General features: G+C 57.3%; 1 protein-coding gene across 2 annotated transcripts in view; it reads right to left on the bottom strand.

The window, feature by feature from the left end:
- Nucleotides 1-18,999, bottom strand: part of TCERG1L (transcription elongation regulator 1 like) — a 195,256-nt gene that overhangs the window by 63,805 nt on the left and 112,452 nt on the right. For both annotated transcript variants that reach the window (XM_078434991.2, XM_078434990.2), the window contains exons 5-6: nt 5,248-5,339; nt 2,112-2,200 (exon numbers count right to left, since the gene is read on the bottom strand). In XM_078434991.2, coding sequence (XP_078291117.2) covers nt 2,112-2,200; nt 5,248-5,339 — 181 coding nt within the window. The remainder of the gene's footprint in view (nt 1-2,111; nt 2,201-5,247; nt 5,340-18,999) is intronic.

Below are 18,999 nucleotides of genomic sequence, written 5' to 3'. Positions count from 1 at the left end.
CAGAAAGTGCGTCCCCGAGGCGGGCGGCCCGTCCCTGCACGTGCATAGGGCGACCGCGCCTCCGTCCAGCCGGTGTCCTCAAGGCCTGTCCGCCCCATCCTGCCGGCGAGGCGGCGAGAAGACGCCGGAGCCTGGGCCCCGCTGCCGGCCGCTCGGCCGGAGGCCCGGGAAGGGCACGCGCCGACGTGTAATTTGCGGGCCGAGGACCCACCCTGCAGCGAGCGATTTCCCCGACCCCGCTTAGCACTCTGCGTCCAACACGGTATGACCTACGGGGCAGACAGACCACGGCTTCACAGTGAGAAACGCCCAGTGCTCAAGGTCACACATTCCACCTAATTATAACCCTGCAAGACAAGGGCAGCATCCCCAGCTCGGCGTGACAGGGCCGCTCCCCTGTGCTGAATTTACCCCAGCCCCCTACACACGACTTGTAAAGTGCACCTGCCTTAGACACACACCGGACAGAGTTTGCTTACAGAAGGCCCCAAAAGGCCCCGAGCAGCACGTGTGGCATAATAAGAAAGAAATGTTTGGTCTTCGTCCTTCACTGCACTCCTGGCACCGACCTCCTAAAGCCCTTGGGATTGGCTGAGTGATCGGAATACCTTTTTTTATTCGCCGGGAGCCCCTCTGACCACCGCTGGGTCCACGCAGACGAGGTGACTCCTGGGGGACGGGGCAGGTCACCAGAAAGACCAAGCAGGTGATTCGAAGGTCGGTCCTTCTGTTCCACCCCCAGCCGCCAGGGAGGGGCCGCAGATGGGAGTCCAGTCCCCCGGCCGGTGATGCCGGTGATGCAATCAGTCATGCCTTCGTAAGGAACCTCCCGGAAAGCCCCCGGAAGAGCGGGGTCCGGGGAGCTTCCTGCTCGTGGACACTCCTGCCCTGGCGGTGGCGCTCTCCGGGGCACGGATGTTCCTGGACGCCCCTCCCCACACAGCTCAGCCACCAGGTCTCTTCCGTCTGCCAGTCAGAGCTGTATCCTTCCTGATCAAACTGCAACCGTGAGTAAACCTTTTTCCTGGGCTCTGTGAGTCATGCTGACAAATTATCAGACCTGAGGGGAGGTCGTGGGAACCCCTGAATTTGCAGTCAGCCAGACCAAAGTGCGGATGGCCCGGGACCCCATTTGCATCCAGATCTGCTGTGAGGGTAGCACTGGGGGACTGAGCCCTTAGCTGTGGGGCCTGGGCAACTCTGAGTTGGAGTCAGAACTGAATTGAATTGTAGGACGCTCCCTAAGTGTTGGGACCACTGGAGAACCGGGTGTGAACCGTGTGTTAGCAGAAGGAGGCTCTTCCCCAAGAGGCGTTTTCAGGGCACACAGTGGCTGCGGCTGAAGACAGAGGGCGGGAGGCCGCCAGGTGCTGGCCGACACTGACCGCCGACCGCGCAGAGAAGGAATGGATGCCCAGTGGCTCCAGTTAAGACCGTTATTTACCACAACAAGCAGGTGATGGGGGCATCGGTGGTCACGTCAGACGGGGACGAGCAGCAGGTGGCTTTCCTACCCAGAAGGCACGTGAAGCCGACCCAGGGCGCTGTGTGTGCTGTCCGAATTAGCTGCTCCTTCCAGCTCTGTCCTACCTTCTAATCTTCAGGTTTTAAAACTAATTTTTATTATAATAACCTTTTTCTTCTGCTTCCAAATTACTCCATTATAAAAGGACATTTTAAAAAACCAAAGACAGTGGCTCCCTCGTGGAGGCTAGTTTGAGCACAGCATACTCAAAGATCAGGAATCCTCACAGGGCAGCTGGAGAGAGCCAGACACATCTTTAATTAACAGCCATTCAGTTACTAGCTTCTTGGAATAGAGGGAAAACAGCTCTTTGAAGCGTAATGCGTGCTACGTTTTCTTCAGACACCGTCTTCCACTGATAGATATGCAACAACTTATTATTCTAACACAGATTTGCAAACGCACGGGAGCAGGATAACTTATCACTTAAATGCTACTTTTCTTTCTGCGGCATTTGACAACAGTATGGTGCTGGTACCTGCCATGAGCCACAAATTAATTTTTTGAAGCACGGCATTATCTAAGGAACGTGCACTTTCTCTTTAGTGCCAACCAACCATCGCTCCCATGGCTTGAGGCATCTTACCAGGGGGATCCGGGCACCGGGGTAGAGGCCACGGGTCTGTTGCCCTTTGCTGCGCTGTCCTCTCTTGTGACTAGTATCGACGGAGGCTCCTTTTAACAGAAAGAGAAGGAGAGCACTTTTTTTTTTTAATTTAAACACTCGTCTTCAATTAGGCAACCAAGTGAAGGGTAACACGGTTCATGCAGACACCCGCTGGATAATGACCCGCTCAGTACAGCTAAGCCAATGGGACTGAGCAATTATGCCGAGAATATGGAATTTAAGGCACAACAGACCGTGCTGAGGAATTCAGACCAAGGCATCTCCCTGATCACCCCAGATTGGCTAGACTGTCTGCTTTTGTAGATACAGAGAAAGGCAGCCCCACCAAGAGATGGCCTGTGGATGCCTTAACATCTCACGGGCAAAACATCACACAGGATTCATCTCCAGAAATGGGCCGACCCAGAGGCTGGGGTCCAGTGCTTCCAAGACTGTGCGCTCTGGGAGGGAATCTAGAAGCTGCAAGGAGGCCTGGGTCCACCCGGACTTCCTCATCTGGGCCCCTGAGGACGGGGGGCGGGGGGCACGAGCCCACGTCCTTGTAGCCTCTGGTGATGTTCTCTCCTTCCCGAGCACCTAGCTGGGGGCGGAGATGGGGGGTGGTGCAAGGGATTCTGGGGCAGAGGTGGGTTTGAAAATCACTCTGTGTCTGTGGCTCTATTTAGAAAACAAAGAATGTTTGAACGTTACACCACCTAGAAGAAAATGAAGATGTATTTTCTAATATTAAAAAGGAAAAAAAAAAAAAAACTTTAGCGGTGTGGTAAGGACATGTTTTTCCTCTCCCGGCTGTCTCTACAGTTTTAATCTCAAACTTAGAATAATAACACTGTGTTCTTCTCTGAAAAAATCAGATGAGATTAAAAAACACCAGAACGTTACTCAAAGCAACAACCAGGCTCTCAGAGGAGACTGTCATTTGCAATTAAAGCTCTGGATTCATTGAGTTGAACTGAATTGAATTGAATTGAATTGAAGAAGGCCATCCTAAAATTCCGGGATCTCTATTCCCACCACTGTTCGTGCCAGGACCTTATGGGATGAGACACTGTAGGTGAGGTGATCAGCGGCCCGTGTGGGTGACGGGGCCGGGAGGTCAGCGCTGCACGTGGCAGAGCCGGCCAGCGGGGAGGGCGCGGGCACAGAAGTCCACGCGCTGATACGGGCCCTGAGGGCTGCACCCCCTGTACATCGCGTCAGCCTCCCTTCACACACAGGAGCTGGAAAGGCAAACGCTAGATCCTGGGGGCACGGGAACACGAGATCCAGACAAAAAGCCAAGAGAATCCCAGTGTCTCCAAAGGCCGGGCCGCAGTAAGTCCCACGCACAGAAATGTGGCATCTGCGTGGCTGACCCTGTTGCCATCTGCTCACCCACGAGCTGGGGACAGAATGGCCCACGTGGTCGGGGGTGAATGGCTGGCCGAGCGGAGCCGGCCAAGAGGAAGGACACAAGTCGTGGGATGAAAATGTTCCCCCGGAAGAGTCCCTGCATGGCCTCCGGGTGAGGGCAGAGGGCAAGGCACGTCTCCAACAGACCTAACGCCCAGGAGACAAGGGGTCAGGATGCCTCTTTCGCACGTATGCTTCCCTGCTGGGGGCCCCCTGCGACCCTTTGCTCACCCGCACAGAAAATTTCACTGAATACATGAGGTTTAATTTATATAATTATCCTTAAGTTGTACAGTTTAAGAATAATTTCTTTTAGACTTTTTGGGGAGTAGAAGATGCCTTTCCTTCCTGTGAGGGGGGGAAAAAAAAAGGTCAGGATAAATAATGAGGGTAACGGGAAGGACTCAGACAGTGGTGTTAAAAATATATATATATTGAGACCACAGTTTCCATTACTAATCCAATTAGAAAAACGAGGGGAGATTTTCATTATGGAGCTAATTGAACAGTAGAAACCCAATGAGAGCCTCTGAGTACTAGATTACCCCAGCTAATTACTCGCGCAGATCTGGCGCGGCGTGATTTGTGACGGGGACTAACGTTCAAATGTGGCAATGCTGGGATTCTCTACTGCTAATTACCAGGGTCTCCTTCTTGTCGCACGCGCCAGTTACAACTTCCTGTTGGTGATGAAAATGGCTACTCGTGGCATAAAACCCCCTTTCCATGCTACAGGAATGAAACTGAATTAGAGGTGTGGAGCCCAGTGATGAAGTAGTTAAGGCACTAGAAAGGGCATTTGTCTAATAAACACGTACTACTGGCACGGATGCTGATCTCTTCCAGAGAAATCCCGCATCAGGGAGCAAAAAAGATGTCATCTGCACTAACATTCGTGACCCACTTACGCCATTTAGCGCCGGCCCTAAGGATGAGAAGAGGCGCCGTGTCCGTGACGGTGCCCCCGACCGTCCCTAAGGGGGGTTACCGGCAGGACAGCCGGTGGGTACAGGAGGGTTCGCGGGGCCGGCGGGAGCAGAGACGCACCCGTGGAGGTGAAGTCAGAACGTTCACAGGACCCTGGGGCGACCACAGGCCTCCGAGATACCTGACAGCTCGGAGCGAATGAAATTTGTGATTTTCAAAGGCAGCGATAAAAGCTAGTCCCTCGGGTCTTTCGTGGGAAGGTAAATGTGCCGAGCACATCCACGGTCAATCCTTAAAATGCCACTTGGCAGAGAGGCAGAGAGAAGGGCCTGAGACTGGAAAGTGTGGAGAAAAAAAACGATGTGTGTGGGGCTTGACGCACACGAATTTTAACCATCCGGAAATAGGCTCTGGCTTTGCCCTGTGGGGTCCGTGGCCCTGCAGCCCCGTGGCGTCTGGGGCCCTCTCCCGAAAGCGGGCGCGGCACACCCGGAAGCCCAGGTCACCACACGGAGCCCCGGCCTTGCGAGGCCTGGAGCCAGGACCCGAGGGGAAGGCCTGGCGGCTTTTACCAAAGCCCGGGGCACCCACCCCTCTCGTCTGTGATCTGGAATCCACATTCTCGCTGGATTTGACTCCGCTTCACAGAGCGGACCCCAAAGCATCAGCGAACGACAGGAGGGGTGAGGGGTAGGACCCGAGGGGTGCTCTGGGCCCCGTACCCCTGACCCCAGGGTTCAGGCCTGCAGAGCACAAGCAGAGTCCAGAGACCAACCTTGTCTTCTCCGTCCCCGGCCCGGCTCTTCCTGTCCGCGTGCAGCATCAGGCCGGGAGGACAGGGCGCTCGGCCGCGCTCTCTGCTTTTATCTGTTGGACCAAAACAATTGTCATTAGCATCCCGTCTGTCACATCAATTTGGAAAAACAGGGACAAAAAGTGGCCTCGGACGTTCAAACTGGCTGCACACGGTGGACCTCCCGCAGAAAGGCCGTGCTGGCACAGGCCCTGACGGGGCCTTGTGACCAAGTCCCTCCAACGACGCTGAGGTCCCTGGCAACTACATCAGAGCCTGTGCACCGGCCACAGCACTACTGGCCACAGCTGACGGACCAGGCCCCGGGGGGTGTGGGTTGACGGCCATAACCTGACGGACTTTTCCTCCTTGACGAGGAAAAGGGTCAACATGGGGCCGAAGAACCAGGCTTTCTTAGGCTTTGGGGGCTGGTGGCCATGATGGGCCACCCTTGGCCCCCATCCTGACCAGGTGACGGGCGGGGCCCACGACGGTCACACCCCAAGTCACCACAGTACACGACCCACACAGCACTTTGAAAAGTAGTTGTTTGCGGTGAGGGAGGGGGAAAATGGCAAAAACACAGATTCTGGATACAAGAACAGAGATTAGATTTCACCTTCTTCTAAAATGTCCACTCAACCCTCAGACATTTGCAAGCGGGAAACAGGTGCAGTGAAACACAGCAAGACTAACCACTGTTTTAATACTAAGAATTTTAAAAATCCCAAGCCATCTAACCACACGCCAACCTAACAGATTCATCCTGGAAGGGGCTTGAAGGTCAGGACCCCGGGGCTGCTGTCTGTCCTGAAGTTAGGAAGGCCCTGGCTGATCGTTCCCTGGGGAAGGGAGGAAGGCGTAGAAACAGCACCACTTCACACGTGTGTGTGCGTGCACGTGTATGTGCACACACACGCACAGAGCAGGGGCAGGGAAGGTCCCTGTGCTCACAGGGCGGGGAAGGGAAGGGCGGAGCTGGGAGGCCAGGTGGGGCCACCTACCTCCACCCCACCTTCCTTACCCTGCTGCAGACTCTGGCTTCCTCTGCCGTTGATCCCAGCAAGGAGGCCACGGGAAGGGGCCACACGGGCGGGGACCCCACATGGGCCCTGCATCTGTCCGTGGCGGGCGTCTACACCTGGAACCCTTGGGGCCACAGACCCGGGTCCTGCAGGGCAATCTGTCCCAGAGCCCAGAGGCGGTCAGCGCTGAACACCGGGCCCCGGGGCAGCCAGCAGGGGACACGCGTGAGGGCCCGGCAACCCCCAATATGGGTCCACCTCCGGATCAGCCCTGGGGAGGAACCATCAAGCTTTCATTGAACTGGGAAACCGAACCTGAGTCAAGAACATTCCAAGCTCACGGGCAGTGGACACATTTTATTGTTGCTCATGGAGATAAGCAGAGCCCAGGGCCGCGCCGACATCTCCAGAACCCGTAGGGATTGCCACCCAAGGCCCGTTTCTCGTCCAGGCGTGAGGAGCAGTGGGGAGCCTGGGCACCCAGGTCTCTGCGGGCCCACGCAGGCCTGTGCCGCCACCCGCACCCCCAGCCACACGGCACGGAAGGCGGCGGGGCCTCACGTCCACGCAGAGGGAGCGGCTAAATGGGGGAAATGACAGACGCGGCAGCAAAACACAGCAGAAAGTGAGGCGCTGCCCGGGAAAGCGAAGGGGAGACAAGCAGGACTCAGTTTACCGAATGTCTCAGGAGGGTGGGTTTCTCACCCTGAAATCACAGGACCACTTCCGTCAGTGTTTTCTGTCGTACGCGGGGATGACGCGTCCTCACGTTAATGATGCCTGATTCACCAGCGTCAACGTCAAAGCTCCTTCTGTGCACACTTCCTCCCGCGGCTGCGCACTCCCCCCTCTACTCCGTGGAGACCATCTGTGCGCAAAGACTCATGATCTAAACATCCGGCTACCTCAGCCATGTTGTCTTCCTCCGCTGGAACCAGCCAAGAAGCAAGTGCGGGCGATTCAGCTAGATCACGGGCACACTTTCCGGATACCCTGTCCCCCGCACCCATCCCAGGGGCCCCTGCCTGTAACAAGACCCCAGACCCCAGGGATCCCCATCTGGGCTGCAGCCCATGGCCCCTCGATCCGGCCACCCACCAACTGTGCTCGAGACGGGAGAGGGCTCGTCCAGGAGGCCTCTGAGAAGCGGGTCTGGAGCCCCCAACTCCTCTCCCACCAGCAGCGGAGGAAACAGGGTTGGGAGAGAGCGTGCAGCCAAGTCTAGGTGTGGGCGGGGGGGATGTCTAGACGGGCCAGAGACATGAGTGGGCCTGTGTCAGGGGGACCGTGGAGGACAGGAGGACCCACGGACGGCGGGTGTCCCAAGGAGCCAGGAGACGGAAGCAGGTCGCCCACCTGCACTGCTGCTGAGCCCTCGGGGAACGGCGTTAAAGGGGCTCCCAGAGCCGCCAGGCGGGGCCCCGGACCCGTGCTCCTTGTCGCGCGAGGGAGGCCACAGAGTGAGCTGAGCCCACCCTCCTGTGTCCCCGTAGAGACCCAGCCCAAAGCAGGCCTGAGGGGCAGAAAGACTCTGACGTGGAGCAGAGTCCCGCTCTTCGGTGATGGCCCGGGACTCCACCTGTTTAGCTACGGCACCGAGCCCGGCTTTGTGGCCAGAGATGAGGGGACGGAGCCAGGCCTGAAGGGGCTGTGCAGGGAGACGAGATCGGGTCTCATTGTGCGTGACGGACTCCACGCCTCCCTGTGGTGTCTCCGCAGAAGGTCACAGCACTCGTGAACCAGGACGTGCATCGCTGACTTCTCCGCCTGAGAATAACACACACACCGTGGAAAGTGTGCTAGGAGACCTGACCACGGGCTGGGGTTCGCCCAGCTAATCTCAAATGCAAGTTGCCTTACTGAGGTTTGCTCCTTCGTTATCTCAACACAACATGAAAACAGTTGAAAATAGTTGATCTTGGTGAAAATCAGCTTCCGGAATCTGGCTTTGGAGGTAATGGATTTGCACGGCTCCCTGTGACTGGCTCTCTGAGGCCGGTGAGATCATTTCAAAGCCCCGCATCACAGCCCCAGACCCCAGACTCTGCAGGACATGTGCTCCCACAGAGTCTGCATCTTCTAACAGTCCTGGGTTTGCAGCCGCCCGCGGCACCGTGGGCTCTCACGCGTGATCGGGTCGGCGTCTGGGCCGTTCCGCCGTGGAAATGCTTGCTCTGCGGCTCCCCGTGGGCCCTTGTGGGGTCTGCTCTGACAGGTTCATGGACTCCCTGCTCTGGGCCTCTCCACAGACTCCGCTGATGTCATAAAACACTCCCCAGGGTGTCAGAGAGAACGAGTTTATGGAGGAAAATGTACCAGCCGTGATAGCAGAGGCACCGAGGCCCCCGGGCCCGGGCCGTGTTTCGCCCACGGAGGGAGGCGGGTGCTCAGAATTTCAGGGCTATCTGCCTATTAATCATTCCCAGCTCCGCGATTTGAAGTGTTCTCAAATGGCCTGCGGTTCGATTTTCCTCCCAGCCGGGCTGAGAGGCGAGTGGGCCTGGAAGGACGGACGGAGGAAAGGTGTCTGCTGAAAATCGCCACGTCCGTCCACTGACAAGTAGTTATTTGCTGCTTGTGTGGAGTCCGCACAGCCCTGGTGCTGGTGGGGGAGGTGCGGGGCAAGTGAGGTGAGCAATTATACGTCCGTCAGGGTGACCCGAGGAGACCACGGAGGAGGACTCGGAAGGCGAGCAGTGGCGGTCATTAACCCCTTGGAAAAAACCGAGGTTTCCGGCCCCAGATCAAAGGCAGCTCTCAGGGCACAGGATGGGGCAGCAGGCCTGCTGGGAGCTCTGCCCTCCATTCAGCAGATGCTACACATATTAGATAAAGCGCTAGGCTTTTTTAAAAACATTCAAAAAACTGTTTTTTTTTTTTAAATTATTAAAATGAACTGCAGACAAGTAAAAGTGCCTAACTTATCAAAAAGATATGAGAAACGGATCAGTATCTCCTCATCCACAGGAAAATCCTACATTCAGTCTAGTTCCAACTCAGTAAGTACTGACCTCTCTTGCTCTGAGTCTCTCCACCTACAAAATAAACTAACCTCCTGAGTGTCTTCCGGTCTGGGGACTCGAAGAGTCATCTCCATGCTGGGAACTCTTGGGGGTATATCTCAAGGAAAGAGAAGTGACCTTGGGGGGGATGGTGAGAACAGTTTTTGGGGTTCCTGCTGGGGAGAAGGGCCAACTCTGGAAAATGGATTAACCCCAAGGAAGAGGGCAGGAGAGATAATGAACCGTTTCTATTCTGAAAGCCAGTAATGACCTCTGATGGACGGTTCCTTTGGAACCCACCCTCTCCGATGGATTTGGAATTAAGTGGGAAGTCTCCTCGTAGGCCGAGGGACCCCTAACTCACCCACGTCTCCCCCAGGGTGCCACGAGGTTGAAGGGGACCGCGAGACATCCTGAGTCCTCTGGCCGTTGCAGACCATTGGCCGTACAGGAAGAAGATCCACATCACCGACCCACCACGCACGCCGGCCTCAGCCTGCAGCATGCTGGACGTCAGCCGTGAGACGGGTTCAACAGAGGCCCACGGCGGGGGAGCCGTGCCTACACACAGGTGTCTCCCCCCAGTGGCCTCCACTCCCGAGAAGCCTGTACATGTGGGTGTCAGGGGACACCCCTGCAGTCACGGCGGCTCCGCTGTCTTTGTTTGCCACAGTCTGGTGACCTCATTTCCGTGTTTGAATGTTCTCACCTCCGAGAACAGGTAGTTCATCACGTGCAAACAGCAGTGTCTTATGGAGAATAATGGGTGTTATTTCCACCTTGCACACGGTCTCCCCATGAGCACCATCTTGAAATTATCTCCCCGACGCTCGAGCAAAGCAGGGGCGATCATCTCGTTTTACATGTAAGGAAAACAGACCAGGTGAGCCGTTTCCCAGGTTACAAAATAACCCATCAGGGAGGGCAGACTTGGTTTGTCAATTTAAGTGGCATTGGGCTCCCCTAAATATTTGACAATAAAATAAGGAGAAAAGTGCAATTGATGGTTACAATAATAAAAATGACAGACTCCGGCCTGTCGTGCATGGTTCCAAATGAGGCTGGGAGAGCACGTTGGTTTTCAGAGTCTGCTTCCGGGGAACTAACGCCTCGAAGGGAGACCCCGCCCCTCCCCGGGAAAGTGGGGCTTCCCCTTGACTGCTGCCCCGTGGTGAGTCAGCAGGGGCTGCCGGTCCGGGGTGCCGACGGACAGACAGATGCAAGCAGGAGAGGCACGGACTCCAGAGGCTGAAAACAGGTGGGGTCCCAGCCTCGGCAGAGTGACGGGGGAGCAGCTGTGATGGCCTGGAACAGGAGGTCACTCCTTCCGTCCCTCTGCCCTTCATCGTGCCACCGGCCCCGAGGAGCCCCTCACCCCGTCCCTATGGGCCTTAACAAGGTCACCACGGAAGGACGAGCCCTGCTGTGAGGACTGTGCGTAAAGGGCAAGGCTGAGCGGCTGCCCTCGGGTTCTCAACCCCCAGCTCAGGAGCCGGAAGGAGGAGACGGAGACCCAAGTTCCTGGGCACCTCCCCGCCGTGCCGGCAAGCTGGGCAGTCAGCGTGGCCGCGCACAGAGGAGGCAAAGGTGGGCGGTCACGGGGATCCCGTTCTCCTGTCCCTTCCTCTCACCAGGGACACCCAGGCCGGGTCTCCCACCCTCTCAAGCCTCTCAGGCCACACAGAGCGGCCGCCACGGCCAGGATCGGGAGGCCACGAGTCAATGTCCCCGGACACCTGGGAGTGTGGCTGCCTGGGTGTGAAGACGAGGCTGCGAATGTCCACTCCCAGCAAGCCCACCCCCCGGCAGCAAAGGCAGAAATCCTGAGACTGCTCAGCGAGTCTCATGGGGACGGAAAGACCTGGTAGCTGCCGGGCAGCGGAGCCTCGGGGATCATGACCTGGAGCCTGCTCAGCGGGTACAGCATCGGGAGGCCGGGACAGCACGTGCAGGGAGGGCCTAGGGTGCAAAGGGTCACTCAAAGGGTCCAGGGGTGTCAGAAACCTGCCGTGTCCTGGCCCGCCTTCCGGTTCCCCCAGCAGAGGCTGCCACATGAGGTCTAAGGGCACCTTCTGGAACTCTGCTGCAACTGAAGACTATTTTCCTATAAACGGCAAATCATTTCTGAGTCCTTCTAAATTTTTCATGGACAGTGATTCCCAGAGTTGACAAGCTGCGGAGAAAACTCATTTTCTACCCGTTTGTAACATCCTGGATCTCACTTTGCAGGAACAAAGGGTTTTAAAACACTCAGTTTAGAGGCCGTGAGCTTGGCTGTGACAATGGCTTCACCCCGGTGACGGGTTTCTGTCCCCTCCGTCCCCCGCCAAGCTCCCACACCTGCACGTGCAGATTCTGCTGCTGGTCTGTGTGGGTGAACAAGGAACTGATGTCTCTCCTGTGGAGATGATGGGTCATCCTCACCAGATGATTCTAGAATCCGAGCCCCTGCAGCTCTCGGATGAAGGCAGGCTTGTGATGGGGCACGCCCACCTTACAACGGGATTACGTGGAAGAGGCCAGGCTGTGGAATGCTGGTGGGGACAGCGCGGCCCCCCTGTGTCCGGCAGGAGGCAGAGAGGAGTGGGCAGTGCCCCTCTCGCCTGGACGTGGTATTCTGGCCCAAGGGGAGGTCGGGGTCTTCCAGAGGAATGGCTCCAATGCTGTGCCACGGCCGGAGACCTACTCCAAAGTCAGCAGGGCCCCGAGCAGAGCAGGTCGGCACCCGGGAGCATCTGTGTGGGGAGGGACCGGGAGGGCCAGTGCCCGAGCCACCTCGCTGACCCCAATTAAAGTGTGTTCAGTGAGCGACCGAGTGACCTACAGGTGAGTCCCACGCAACTTCAAAACCTATGTCCGAAGCTATAATTATTATCCAAAAGTAAGGATATTAAAGGCAAGAGGGACACAGCGAAGGAGAATTTCCATGAGAAAGGAAGCTGCGAGCCCTCTGTCCACTATGCGGTGGACTTTGCCACCGACTCGGACCAGGAAGAGGACAGGAACGGAGCAGGTGGAGACAGGGGTGCGGAGGGGCCTGTGGGTGGCACAGGGGTGACGTGGAGACAGGCAGAGTGGGGGGAAGAGAGAGAGAGGGACTCCCGTCGCGCGCAAACCAGCGTTCACGTCCCCTCGGGCTCCCGTAGAACGTGCCCCAAAAGCCCAGCGTCCGAGCTTTTCCAAAAAGCGCGCCCGTTTCACAGTCCGGCTGCATCACCCTCGCAGCACCGACCGTCCGGGCCGCGCAGAGTGATGGCCTCGGAAGGCCGAGGTCACCGCCTCGCTCCCTCCACGCGCACGCGGGCCGTTCCGCCAGACTGGCCCCGCGAGGTCACGGCAGCGCTGGTCACGGCGGTTGCTCCGGGGACGTGAGCTGCTTGGGTGCCCCCTGAGACGGACGCTGCCCCCCTCCACGCAGACGTGTGCGCGGAGACGAGGCTGGTTTGGGGATGGCTTCCTAGCCGTCCCAGAGGAGACATACGCTGGCCGCGGTCCCCTGCTCAGTCAGTAACTCTCAGGCCCACACGGCCGGAAAGGAACGGAAGAAGAGTTGTCTCTGCTAGGAAAACCACGCATGCCACGCGCTGCTTCCGAAACACAGACGACATCTGTGAACGCTGCCCCAAAGCGCGTCTTTGGCGGGAGCCCCTCCTCTGACCCCGAGGGCACGCGCCACGTTCTCTTGCGCTCTTGCTTCCTCGGTGGGTCGGGGGCAGGGTGCGCGGTCCCACTCACATCCGCACGCCTTCCAAGGCCCCAGCCAACACCTGCTTCTGGGGCGCCGAGCGGGTGAGCAGGCAAGGGGCCCGGGGACGTGACCCCACAAGGCTGCGGGGCAACAGGCTTCCCCTTCCGCACCCCCGTCGAAGCCTTCGAGACCCACCCTTCTGTGTTCTTCAGTCTTTCACGAGGCCCGCACCCCAAACGGTAGCCACCCAGCCCCTCCGGCCTCTGGGGTCAAGCAGTTCCCCTTGTCTCCTCTGCTGACAGACCTCGGCCTGTGGCCACCTCTAACCTGACCAGCCTGTCCGTCTGGGACAGCCGCCCCCGGCCCTCCGCCCTGAGCCCTTCTCAGGCTTCCTGGCGGTCTCCTCGGAGCTTTCACAAACCCAGGGCCTGAGGTCGGCCCCTGGGCCGGCAGACCCTCGCCTCACCCCGGTGGAGGTTTCCCGGGCTAACGCAGGAAGGAGAAAGCTGGCGCGAGGCCCTCGAAGTGGCTTTGGAAAAGGCCGGCTCGCAGCGTGCACACCTCTTCCCGTCAGCCGAGCCGCGATCGATGTGAAAATGAGCCTCTTGTGGCTCTGGAGTGCTGCTTGAAAGGCCGGGGCTGAGTGTGCTTCCCGGGGCCTCGCCGAGAAGGCGGGGCTCCCTGACCTCGTGCACAGGACACCCTGCTCTCACAGGCTCTCGCCTGGATTCGGAAACTGGCCGTGGAGACACCGGGGCACGCGGTGCGGAAGCCCCCAGTCGGGCAGACGCGCTGCTAAGCACCCGCCTCGGCATAAATGCTCCCAGGTTGACGATCCGGTTTTCCACACTCGATGGCTCTCTTTTATCAAGTTAAAGAACAGAATCAACAGACGGGACTCTGCTGCACACTCCAAAGAGCCACAAATTAATTGTTTAATGAGAAAACAAAGCAATTCTGATAGAGCCGCGCAAAGCTCCGCATCGGACTCAGATGTGCTCGTGAACGCGTGTTTGGGTCCCGCAGGGACGTGCTCCCCTCGAGGGACAGGAGTCCAGCCCTACTGGCAGCCAGTAAGTGTCACGTGTGGGGGCTCGGGGCCCCCAGGATCACACGGCCCCTGGCTCTGCCCACGGTAGGAACAAAGCAGGTCTGTGCAGGGTGAGCCAGGCCCACCCCGCACAGCAGGCTGGCCGCCACGACCCTGCGGCCCCCTGGGCTCTGAGCCGCACCTGCGGGTGGCCCGTGGCCAGGACGCTCTGTTTCCTTCTCCGGGTTGTGGAGACAATCCGTGCCATGATTACGGGCAGGACTGGCTTAAGTTATAAACAAAGAAGCATCAAAACGTGGATCATTTCAGTCGGTTTTCAGACTTTTCTTTCAATTTGAGAATCGCTAAACAGGGGTATGAAGAATGAGTCCCTCAGAGCGCCCCGTGTCCTGGAGAGCATGGCCCCTCCCTCCCCCAAAGGCCACAGGCAGCCTGGGGTCCACCCTGGTGGTGGCATCTCCAACCTCATGACCCTGAAAGTTCAGGCAAGGCCTCGCCCACCAATGGGGCCACCACGGACAGCTGGGGTTGGGGGTTCCCAGCAAGCAACCTCTTCCAATCCCAGGTTACTGAGCAAGGACCACACGACATACTCGATTTGGGTTTTGAGGTTCATGACAACTTTGCCAGTCTATGATCTACAGCAAGGGAACAGAACCCTCAACAATACAGCACCATGAGTTGGCGACGGTTTATGGGATGGTCTCTCCGTGAGGTCACAGCCCACACACCCCTGGTGGTCCCGCCACAGAGGGGTGACCACCATTTTCACCTCAGTGCCCCCGGACAGTGGTCCTCCCCAAAGACAAAGGGTTTACTGCTGTTTCTTCCTCTCTTGCCCCGAAGCTGGCGCCCGGCACTGCCCTGCTCTAAGCACCGCATGAGGCGTGAGGGGGAGCGAGGGACAGGAAGGGCACGTCTGAGGCCAGCGTGAACTTCGGCGGTCAGCGGTGAGTGGCCAACCGACGTGTCGCCAGGGCACCTGGGGGAGGCCAGGCCAGTGGGGCGGGCAACTTGCACACACAGTGAGCACGGAGAGAGTCCCCAGGACGTTCCACGGAGACCCCAAGATGGGAAGGCGTGAGGACAAGGGGGCAGGAGCGCCACATGGAGACAAGGAAGAGCAGAGGCAAAGTCCCGGAGCCAGAGTCCCCTGTGTCAGCTCCGACCCTGGGGCGGGGCGGTTGGAGGGGCGGGGCCAGCGGGGAGCCGGCCCCCCGCCGCCCAGCGGAGCAGTCCCCTCCCCACATCTGCACGTCCACGAGCATCAAGAGATGGAAAATGTGAGGACAGTGACTGGGGCCAACGTAGACAATGCTTCCAGGATACATCACGCATAGAATGTTCCTGTTTCTGCACATAACAAAAGTGACTCAGCTGTATTTTCACACTGAAAATTATTTTTCAAGCCCCCTAATTACTGTTCCTATTACTTCCCAGATAAAAGGAACCTCGAGGGGGGCCTATGACATCCGCGGCTGCGTTCTCACAATGCGGGAACCGAGTCTCGCAGCCATACGGTTCAAATAGTGCCTTGACGCTGTGGTGATGCGGGCGCGGGTATCTGAGGCTTCAGGTGTTCAAACATCTCCAAAGCACCTTTTTGTAACCTTTAGTTACAAATGGAAGAGAAAGCGTGACTCAACATATGCATACTTTAAATTACATCATTAAGTTTTACCAAACAGGAACATTTCTGTAGAACGATGGGATCCAACATTAAAGCAATTGTAACATGATAGGGAGGTTTGCGCTCCGTATTTCTGGAACAGGAATCATGATCGCTGAGTGTGTCCGGTCACGGCCGGGCTGTGGCCGCAGGCTCAAAGTGAGTGTGGGGCTGGGTGTCTGGGTTCAAGAGCGCCTGCTGGCTGTATCTCCTGACAGGCCCTTCCGCGCTCAGGCCAGGAAGGGCATGGCGCCCCCCCAAAGTCACTGCCCCGTGAAACTGACCGGTCTGCCCCCCTACCCCCCACTGCTCCGGGTCGGCCCAGCTGGGACTCCCCAGTCCTCCAGCCCCACCACAGACGGAGCCCGGCCTGGGAGGACAGAACTGCACTGGGGCTCAGCGAGGAACCCCTCCCCCTTCACCTGGTCGAGGAGGCCCAGGAATCAGGGAGGATAGGGCAGCGGCTGACGCATCCTCAGGGACCAGACTGGACAGGGGCTCAGGACCCAGGCTGGGCCTGGGAATCAAGGCTCAGCTCAGCCACTTCCTACCCCGAAGTATGGGGACGAGGGGCGGAGGGCAGGCCACCAAGGAATGTGCCCCTTTGGCGTGTGGATTATTTCGAGCCAAAGACCATTAAGGCCCAAGGAACAAGAAAGGCCGTTGATCTCCCCCTTCACTGCCCTGGGGAGTTTAAACAGGGGTCTGTACCAGGAAGACAGCTCTTCCCAAAGGTTTTTACATAAGAAAGACTTCTCCTCACAGGGCCCTGCAAACACCTGGGATTCCCACTCCCCATGAACTGTCCTCCCTTGGAAGCTGGACCCCACCCCTTGTCCTTAGCTCAAGGGGGCACGTAAGCCTCTACTGCCTGACGCTGGAGGGGCCTCTCGCGTCCTCGTGGGGCTCCGGTCCGCACAGGATCAAATCTGTGTTTCTCCTGTTAACGTATTTTACGCCAATGTAACTGTTGGACGAGCCAAGGACACAGAAGGGAAGGTCTTCCTACTCTCCAGGGAGAATCACGTCCCTTCCCTGAGTTTCAGTGTTCCCAACAGAATGGGACAAATAATGTTCGAGCTCTCATATCAGAATACCACACGTCAAGGGGACGTTCCAGAGGCTGGGAGTTCCAGATCCAGGTGCTGGCGTTGTGGGAGCCTGGGGGAGCCTGGGCCTGGCCGGCAGGTGCCACCTCTTGGTGCGCCTTCACACGGCAGAGGAAGAGCGCTTTCTGGCGACTCTTCTTACAAGGGCACTGATGCCATCGTGAGCGCACCCCCCCCCCCAAGACCACATTTAAAGCTAATGAGCTCCCAAGGGCTCCACCTTCAAAACCATCACCCTGGAGGCTGGGGTTCAACAGGCGAGTTCGGGGAACACGGGCATCCAGTCCATACACAACCACAGGGAAGATCCCGGTGACAGGCAGTCCTCGGCCACGGCCGGCACGCACGCAATGGGATTCTAGCAATTGTGGCGGCAAAGTCATCCTAGAGCAGCTTCATCTGGGGTTGGGCGAGCACAAAGGACCCCTGTGGGTCCGCAGCAGAGGGGCTCTCTGGGCCCCGGCTCCCCCCATGGAAAACTCGGGCCCCTTGGGCCCTTTGACAAATGCAGCCTGTGTCTCCAGCGGGGTCTTTCAAAAACTTGTCGTTGCAACTGTTGTATCACAAAGAGTTTAAGGGAAACGTTGACAGTTCCTTTCAAATGTATTGGGAAAGAGCACCCAATCCTCCCAAAGCATCCTGGCTGTACTAAAATGCAGCTGGGTATCAGGACGCAGAAACCAGTGGTCCTCTGACGTAGCAGTGAGTCTAACCGTGCGCAGGTGCCAGCTTTCCCAGGCTTTGAATCAAGCCACCTGCGGAATGTCCTAGACCCTTCCTCTGGCCCCGGGGCTCCTTGTGAGCAGACATAAGAAGCAAGTCCTGAAGAATTTTCTCACGTGTCCTAAGAGCCGCGTCCGGCACTGGCATCGTATGGCAGAGATGAAACACGTAACAAGGGGACATCACAAGACCGTGGGAGGGTGCCCTCCTCACCCGGCGTCTTTCTGGTCCCCGCGCCTGCCTGGGGGTGGGGGTGGGGCGGGCACCGGCTGGACCCCATCACGTACATAAATTGAAAGGATTAGCGTTTATTTAAAAAAAACGTCTTAGCTATAAATCATGATTTGTGATACATTCGTCCCGACCGAACTCATCTGCATGGTTTCAACGAACAGGTACTTACCAGGGTGTATGCCCTGTGCACAAAAGTTGTGTTTCTCGTAACTCTGTGTGCCTGAAACAGCAGGAGACAGTAAAGGACGGTCGGGGGCCACCGCACATCCGATCGTGGTGGCCCGGCTCACGTGCCTGCCGCCCCAGCACTCGCAGTCAGCTTCTCCGAAGAGCTGATTCGGAGTCCGCTCGGACTCTGCAGTCGCATCTATGTGAAAATGCAGCCCTCACCTAGCTGATTTATGCTCACGCTTAGATGTAATAAAATTAATACTGCACTTCCCATTTCAGTTGATGAAACTAACTCAGACTTTCTAAAAAACCCAACTTCCTTCAAGTATTTTCTTTATTTTCAGAAGGGAAGTTATTCCAGTCATTTGATACAAATGGCTTTAATTAGTTTGAAGGCAAACATAACCTTTAACGAATACAGGCTGGGGATCGCTCGTCGTGTGCTGAGGGATAAAAAGCAGTGCTGCGCGCACAGTGATTTGTGATGTGAGCCTGTGTGATCTGATTCGGTGGCGTCAGAGTAAACCCCCGTCCCCCGAAAAGAATGATCCCCCCCCACCCCCGCGGAGGCCACGGGAAGCCGGCCCATCTGCTCACGCACACAAACCCAGTTTTACAACAGGGGGCGCCGGGAGCAGGACACCCAGCACGTCTGTGTTCTGCGCGCTCTGGTGGCCTGAAAATCAGACTTGCGCTGCCTTGGAGAATGGTAGATGCCTTCTAAGGAACCTGCATTTTTAATGACTTTCTTGTAAAGGTATTAAAAATTAAAAACAGTTAATCCTACCCTTGCCATGAAACACGTGGTAAAAGGAAACCTTCATCTCAGAAATACTCAAATGAAGTCTTGAGTTGACCTTCCCCCGGCTCCCCTGGGCTGGTACCACAGAGGGCAGCTCTTCGTGGACTAGAATCATCGACCAGCACATCTACTGCACGTCTGACCGTGGACCCTTTCAGTGGCACCCCCTCCTCTCAAGACAGACTCGAATCCCCTCCCTTCCCCTTCAGCATCTTGTTCTCTAGAAGCCCCCGCTGCCTGAACCCCCTCCCCAGAACAAG

Source organism: Panthera onca, chromosome D2 (assembly GCF_046562875.1).
Source record: "Panthera onca isolate mPanOnc1 chromosome D2, mPanOnc1 haplotype 2, whole genome shotgun sequence".
NCBI classification, from domain to species: Eukaryota; Metazoa; Chordata; class Mammalia; order Carnivora; family Felidae; genus Panthera; species Panthera onca.
The sequence above is the reverse complement of the archived record's forward strand: the minus strand, read 5'-3'. Positions and strand labels throughout refer to the sequence as shown.